The 8,405-nt window shown below is 39.5% G+C and overlaps 1 protein-coding gene across 1 annotated transcript; it reads left to right on the top strand.

Annotated features, from left to right (window-relative positions):
* The first annotated feature begins 311 nt into the window (after nucleotides 1-311).
* On the top strand, nucleotides 312-5,774 carry ZNF770 (zinc finger protein 770). The gene is made up of 2 exons (XM_065404032.1): nucleotides 312-373; nucleotides 3,515-5,774. The coding sequence occupies exon 2, from the start codon at nucleotides 3,654-3,656 to the stop codon at nucleotides 5,772-5,774; it is 2,121 nt and encodes a 706-aa protein (XP_065260104.1). The 5' UTR covers nucleotides 312-373; nucleotides 3,515-3,653.
* The last annotated feature ends 2,631 nt before the right edge of the window (nucleotides 5,775-8,405 follow it).

Here is an 8,405-nt window from a genome sequence, read left to right as displayed (position 1 = left end):
AGCGGTCCCTACCCAGTGATTTTCCACTGGGCGGGGGGATTGCTTCTCAGTTGTTTATATAGTGCTTTGCTGGTGAGAGACAGACACCCCCGGCCCCTCTCCCCCGCTGCTCCCGAGTCTCCCCGTCAGCATGCAGCAGCAAGCGGCGCGCTAGCCAGAGCCCTCCCGAGCGCCTGCCACCGCCGCTGGTGCCGCCCCGCCCAGTGCTGCGGCCCGGGGAAGGAGGCGGGGTGGGATTGAACGGTGGGAACTGAAAGCTCGGCGCTGGGTTTCCCTGAGTCCCGGAGACTCGGTGCCATCCGGGGGGAAGAGTTTGCACGGCAGAAACCGTGCGAGGAATGAGGAAGGCGAGGGCGCAGCGGCCGCTTCTCAGGTTGCTTCCCCCTCCCCCCAGCCCCTTGCTTAGCCGGGGCGTCGCCGGGTCCCGGGAGCGCTGCGCTCCACCTCCCGAGGCGGCCCGGGAAGCCCCCGCGCTGCCGGCTGCTAGCGCAGCTGCTCTCGGGAGGAGCCTCTCGGGCATTTCCCCTCAGCGCACTGCAGGCTGCAGCCCCCAGCTGGGGTGAGGCATCAATTTGCTGCTGATTCCTCTCTGCCCTTCCGCTCAGGTCCTGGCCCCAGTAAAGTTTACTGGGATTTTTGCAGTGGACTTAAGTGGAAGCAAGATTTGGCCTTGACTATAAATGGGATTGTCCCCCACCTCTTTGTAGGAAGTGTCACCGCGGTAGCCTTCCCTTTCCCCTGTACTATGGGGAGTTTCTAAACCCTCTCTGCTTTGGGGGGTGCCGGTGTGTTAGGGCTAGTGGAAGTCACTTTTTTTCCACAGTGAAAAAGCTGGTCTTTTATGTAGTCTGTTCACTCTTTTGATATATCTGAGACATTTTTTTAATCCTTGGTTTACTTCTCTCCAAAACTAGCACACCAGATTGTGATCCTCTAAATTTTGGGCAGGGGGGGAATAATTCACTTGTAAGATCTGATCCCAAAGGTTTAAAAATGTGTTTAAATTGAGATGGTCAAGGACGTATCTGTAAAAGGTTGACCTGGGGCGTCAGTTTAAGTTTCCTTCAAACATGGTACCATTCTCATGCTCATTGTTTCACTTTTGTTTTGCTTCATAAAATATTTCAAAACGTTTATGGGAAAATCCAGAGAGAGAGAGAGAGAGTGCTATCCTAGTCGTGTAAACTGTTTTGTTTTTGGCCCATTTGCAAACAACTGTGGGTGGAGACAGTGTATGTGGTAAACAGTATTTTTATTAATGAGATCTATATTTTTTTCCTAAGGGAAAGTTAGTGAAGAAAGCCAGGCTATGATATGTCTGACATTGTATTCAGATTCTTATCTCTCTATCTTGTAATATGTATCTTGTAAAATATGCAACTAGGCTTGTGCTTGCATGTTCTGTAGATAATTTTACAAGATACATGTAGATTGCACCGCAAAACTCAGTCTTGGGATCAGGATAATTCTTTTTATTTTAGGGTAGAGCATTAAGTATGTCTGAATATAGATTAGTGACAACAGGGCAGAACTCTTGGGCAAAGTGAAGGCCTTCTTTGAATTATATTTTTGGCCTCAAAATTAGTGAATATAATATTACTTGATTCCATGCCCTTATGTCTAAGATGAAATGTAGTATTGGCTTTATATCTATTAGGACTGCAATCCAAAGACCATATCCTGGTCATGTGGAGAAATAGATCTGATGACATTAATTAATATGTCTATTTGTCAAGGCTTGACAAGGCAGCGTAAATGACGATTCCAGGCTTGGCTTCTGCTCCTTGTTTTGCAGAAGCAGCCCATTCATTCCCTAGATGTGAAAGGAGTATGTTACTTTCAAACAATTGGCTTTGGTCACTGCATGAACTCGCTTTGTCAGGCTGTGCTGGGAGGCCCATCCAGTTCTTTTTGTCTGGATGTGGACCTATGAGAGAGATGAGGGACGTAAGTTTTCTGTCTTTCAGAATTTCTCAGTCTTTCTGAATGTTGTAGCTACCACTTCAAAGGAGCATTGCTGTTTACCTCCATAAATTCTGCTGCACCTTTGCAAGACAAGGATTGTTACTGACAATATAGCAAGTCGGGGGGGACATCCAGAGTGAGAATTGCAAGCTGTTCAGAAGAGAATTTCAGAAATACTATAAACTAGAGTAGAAGGAAGCAGAGCTGTGATAGTTGGCTTTCTGGTTCTCAAAAACTGGTAGCTAATAAATCCACTTGACCTTCCTATATGTAAACCCCAGAATTGGTATGAAGGAGAAAAACTGGAAACCTGGGTACTGCTCCTCTCCGTATAACTCAGACTTCCCCCAGTTTATTATTCTCCACTTAACTTTGGGGAGGGTGTTGTGGTGTGTTAATCTTTTTAGATATTTCTTTCTAAATGTTTAATATTAAAGGCATTAATTTTAGGCATCACTTCTAATTTTTTGAAAATTTGGATTCCTGTAGTTTTTGTGTGCACCTGCATCTGTGTGTGTGTTCTAAAACAAGTCAGATATCTAGTATTTTGTGTTCACTGGTGTACTCATTTCAACACACAACTTGTGGTGAATAATATCCAAATGCGTGCACAATGAAACGACTTTATAGATAATCATTATTATTTAAGAAGGGAAATTGTATTGCTCAGAGAATTGCTTATGTGTTACAGAGTCTGTCGCCCCTTAGGCACTGGTTCAAACATAGGTCAATTTCAGAGTGAACAAAAGTCTTTATACCATTAGATGGTTATTGGGTGGTCCATGAAATAAATTGGTAATGTGAGTCCAGTTTCAAAGGGACAGCCGGCCACATCCCACAAATGACTAACTGTTAGTGCTAGTTGCCACTCTTTTTGCAGTTTCAGCAGAGAGGTCACCAACTTGAATGGGCTAGGAGTTTGTTATGCTTTCCTTTCTAGAAGTGAGGGTACATTGGTGAGGTGCAGAAACTTGTATGGTACTTGTTCTCTGGACTTCAGTTTAAAGGACTGTTAATTTGGCACTTTTTACATTAAACTATTATTCTGGGATCCAAGAATCTCCTAGGTTTTTTTATTTATTTATTTTTTTGCTTCCTTCATCCTCCCAGGTGTTACATCTAGTATATAACCGAAGTTGCTAATAACTAGTATTTATTTACAGTGATAATAGTGATGGAAAATGTATTACAACCCCCCCCCCCCAAAAAACACAACCAAACAACTTTTTTTAACGAGAGCATTGTTTTTATATTTTTTTACTTTTTACCATAGCTGAAATTGATATGATTTTGGAGTAACATTCAGTGGTAACAGGCTAGATTAAAATGAATCTTTGTTACAGCTGACTTTTAACTGACTCTCCTCTTCTGTAGAATAGTCCAGTTTTTTTCTTAATACATGATATAATTTGTGGCTAGGCTGTTAGGAAGCGTTTTAAACCAAGTTAAATTTTGCTTACGCTAGTTAAAATAACTGCAGTTTGTTGTCTAAAAGGCAAGAGAAAATGAGTCCCTAAAATACCTGTTTTTCTCATTCTTACTATTTTAGGGATCTGTGGAATTTAAGGAATCCTTCTCTAAGATAACTTTGCTGCTGTTCCGGCCTTCCTTCTCAGTGTTGTGATGGTTTCAATTGAAGTACATTTCTGAAGAAACTGACCGGAATAGGAGTCGTCTTATCTTTTAAAATGTTCAAAATTCAGCAACGCATAACATCAAACAGGACACCCAGGAAAAGGCCATATAGATGTGACATCTGCTATAAACAATTTGAAACGCCATCAAAATTAGCTAGGCATTATCTTATACACACTGGTCAAAAGCCATTTGAATGTCATGTATGTCATAAAACTTTTAGACAGTTAGTCCATTTGGAGAGACATCAGCTAACCCATAAACTTCCTTTTAAATGTAACATTTGCCATAGGAACTTCAAAAATTTAATTACTTTCTTAAAGCATCAACAGCTTCATAATGAAAACTACCAGAGTGGTATTAAGCAAGCTAAAAAATCGGTGGATGCCAAGCAAGATAGGCTGTTGTATGGAATATTTCATTGTTCTGTTTGCCAGAAATCTTTTACAACAGAAGAGCGGTGGATGCTGCATCAGTGCACAAAGTCAGATCATCTGCACAGTGCCAGGAGGAGAAAGAAAACTCATGTGTGTGAAACATGTAACAAGATGTTTCCATCACGATCTAAGCTGGAAAGACACTTGCTGATTCACACTGGCCAGAAACCTTTTAAATGTTCCTTGTGTGGTAAATCTTTCAGGCAGTCAACACATTTGAAAATCCATCAGCTCACACACACGGAAGAGAGGCCTTTCCAGTGTTGTTTTTGTCAGAAGGGATTTAAGATGCAGAGCAAACTCCTGAAGCACAAGCAACTCCATGTCAGAAATAAGTCTCTTCCCAGAGTCCTTTACAGAGCAAAGACTTCTAAATACCCTAGACCTCAGAACTCGCTGGAAGGAAAAAGGGATAATTTTGAGAATGTTGATACTTATGAGTCCCCGGAAAATGATCCACTTGATGTTCACTCTATTTATATTGTACCTTTTCAGTGCCCAGTGTGCGAGCAGTGTTTTGAAACAGAGCGGGTTCTAAATTTGCACAAATGTTTTTACCTGAGAGATGGCAAAAATTCAAACAGTGGCAAATCAGCCTACAGCCACAAAGCCAACATTAAAAGTAAAGTCCTGATGAAACTCAAACATGCTGGAGAAAAGGCATCAGATTTGTCTCTGTCTGACAGAAAAAAAAATAAAACAAGTCACTTTAAAAGTTATGACCTGTTTGCATCTAATGAGCAGCATTCTGATCGGAATGCTTCCCCTAAAACTTTTAAGAATTATCATAGCAAGCTTGTCAGGCACAAGATAATTAGCAATAAAAAGAAAAGGACATTTGTCATGCCATTTTCCTGGCAAGAGCACCTACAAAAGCACAAATTAGAAATTAATTTAAATGGTATAATTACTGGTGAAAGCATGTTAAACATGGATGATTCGGTACATAATAAAGATGACTCTCTTTATGGTTCATTGGATGCTGATTTCTTTGATAATCCAGAAGCAGCACTTCACCGTGCTTTTTCAGCTCCTACTAAAAATATACATAATAGACACACAGTGTGTAAATGTGACAGATGTGAAAAAATCTTCCCTTCTTCATCCAAACTTCAAAGACATTATCTTATTCACACGGGACAGAAGCCCTTTGGCTGTAATGTTTGTGGGAAGACATTTAGACAGTCAGCTCACTTAAAAAGACATCAGCTCACCCATACTGAAAAGAGACCATATAAAAGCCCTGTTTGCCAGGTGGAATTTGAAAATCTGAACAAACTTTTTAGTCATCAGGGAGATCACATTGAATTTAAGTCTTCTCAGCCTGTGGGTTATTCCAAAAGGCCTTCACAGGCAACTGGCTTTCCAGAATTTGAGCTGATCCAGTCAAACCAAGCAGCTGAAATCAAAGTTGAGCTAGAGTCTGGGGACTTTGTTCTTGGCACCAGCAGTAGAAACACACTGCCGTATTTGTGTAGTAAGTCGTTGGAAACGGAGCAAAGCCATTACAGTCACTGGTATGATATTTCTGGAGGTATGGAAAAAAGTGAAGCTATTAAAAAGTTTTATCAGTGCAGTGTCTGCTTTAAAACTTTCAAATCGCCTTCCAAACTTGAAAGGCACTATTTAATGCATGCTGGACAGAAGCCATTTGAATGTTCAGTTTGTGGTAAAACTTTCAGACAGGCCCCACATTTGAAAAGGCATCACCTTACTCACTTTAAAAAGAAATCCTAAAGATAAAATGGCTGCCAGAGTTCCACTGAGTGGGATAACAAACACTAGAAGGTATTTTGTGTTCAACAAAAGTGGATGGTGTCCAATGAGATTGTTTGTTTGTTTTTAAAGTCTAAAACTTCTGGATTACATAATTATGAACAGGCTTACATTAGTTTGACTGGTTTATGGAAAGTGACTACTTATGTTAAAGAGATGACCTGAAGAAAGGTTAATGTACTATTTTCAGACTGTCTACTTATATATTTTGTGATGAATAAGGGGGTTGATGTTTGAAAACTTCCAGCAATGTTTTTTTTTTTAAATTGTGAATACATGTAGTTATTGCATAAGTGTTTCAGCAATCTGTAGTGCAATATAAATCACATGTTTAAAAGTTGTACCTCTTCCCCATCCAGAGGAGTTAATTCATGACAATATGCTTTCTGACTGCACCTGCCAAAAAGCAAATGTAAAAAGACCGTCCTTGACCCACTTCACTTTGTCTCCATGTATGTTGAAAGCATAAGATGCATACTGTGCCTGGTTGATACTATTTTTCTTATGCTCCTGTTTGTTCTGCAGATCAGGTAATACAAGAGAAAAAGAAAGGAGTTGGAAAAGGAAGAAGTGGAGGAGAAAGCCCAGAGGGAAAAATAACTTCCACAACAGTAACACGAGATTAATAGAGATAATACTTACCTGCTTTAAGATCTATGGATGAAGAGTGCTATGTAAGAGCTAGGTATTGAACATATGCACATTAAAATAACAAAGTGTTCCTGAGTCAGTACAGTCCTCTTAACCTCATTTGACTCTTCCAGTCTTGTTCCCTGCCTCTTCTAGCTTTTTGGGTCAGTCCACACAATATTCAAGTGGTAGTCTGCAAGAGAAGTGGATAAGACTTTTAATTAAGCCCCGGGTGGTTGTTGTTGTTTTTCTCTTCTCATATAATGATGTCATTAATGCGTCTCCTTTCCACTCAGCCACCTTGTATCCTTAGTTCTTCTGCAAGGCCAAAATTTTGAGTAACAGCCTCCTTGTTTCCTGGTAGTGCACACTGCACAAGTTAAGGAAATATTCCTTAGGATGGGATAAGATGATAACTGACAAACAATGTTGTTGGGAAGTCATATATTCCTTTATAACATGAAATAATGGGACTGTAAATGACAACTAGCTGCTATTAAGTAAATCCATTTTTGTATTATTAAAAGCTGTAGTTACAGTATGAATTTTCTGGTAAGTATTGGTATATGCCCACTTTTCCCCTTACACTGAAAGAATGCGTAAGCAAAAATAATTATGGACATGCTGGGGAAAGAGACTCTGAGAACCTGTAGGTAAGAATGAAGTTAGTTCCCCCCCACCCCAGAAAGAAAAGCTGCCTGCTAAAGTGTGTCTTTGTTGTGTAACTTCTCAATGCTTGAACCCTAAAGTTTCCACCTAACAGAAAATTGGTGAGATTCTTTTCATTGTTTAAGTAGGTCCAGATTTATTTAAATGAACTCTTTTTGAATTATATTTGCAGTTTTTCAAGTGATTAACCTAAGTCTGACAATGGCATAAGCTATATATTTGGTATGAATGAAGTGAGGATTTCCTCCTATCTGGAGATTGTCTCCCCCTATATGAGAGAGTAAAAAGTAGAAAAATGGTCTTGCTGGTATGATCTCATACTTGGCTATTGGTTATACTTTGACTTTTTTTTCTCCTCTCCTGTCCTTCCCCCCCCCCCCCCCCCCCCATTCTTTCAGGTTGTTTCGTATTGAAAGACGGAATACCATAAAAAGTGTTTTGGAGGTGTGCTGTAGAGCTCTTTTGAAATACCTGTAACAAATCTTTTTATTTATGTAGTACTTTTATTGTGCACTTCATTTGAAGACTCTAGAGGTGTGAAGACCAACTATGTGAAATTTGATATGCAGAAGGTAAAAGTTTAGATGTCACAGTAACTAACCGTTGCTGCATGTTAGAACAAATAGGATTGTTTCTGAAACCATTTTTTCTGCTTTACAAAACAATAAACTTTTCAATACATGTTTATAAAGAACCTGACTTTTCATGTTTTAAAAAGTTTTGAGAGTCAGATTAATGACCTGAAACAAGGTTAAATTAAAGAGCACTGCTATTAATTGTATCAAACTTGATGGGGAGTCTGGGGAATACAACCATGGTAACTTCTTAATCTCTTTGTACAGACCTAATCACTCTAATGGAATATACATAAGAGCATTTTAATAACTACTATAGAGATACTGGTATACCAGTACTTTATTATCTACCAGATACTTTATTTTCCCTATACATCTGCATGTATAAATATTATGGAGAGACAGTCTCCTCCCCCAAATGAAGGTAACATACACTTACAATAAGTTGTATTTTATAATTGATTTTTGCCCAGAGTCTCATTAAATTTTTCAAGAGTCCTTTCCTTTTCAAATTCTGCATACGTGATCTGTAGTCACTGGACAATTCTTTGCCCAAATTTGAGGTGATCCAAATGAGCTGGTTTTGATAGACGGGAGTGGGGTTCAGAAAAATGGGTGTCTACTCATGTTTTAAAAAGTGAATGCTTTTTTTGCCATGCCTTATCTCAAAAATAGCTTTTCCTAGACATTTCAATAGAGATTTGAAAGATCTTGGAAG

This window comes from Emys orbicularis, chromosome 4 (genome assembly GCF_028017835.1).
Source record: "Emys orbicularis isolate rEmyOrb1 chromosome 4, rEmyOrb1.hap1, whole genome shotgun sequence".
Lineage (NCBI taxonomy): Eukaryota > Metazoa > Chordata > Testudines > Emydidae > Emys > Emys orbicularis.
Note: the sequence above shows the minus strand (reverse complement) of the source record. Positions and strands in the feature narration are given on the sequence as shown.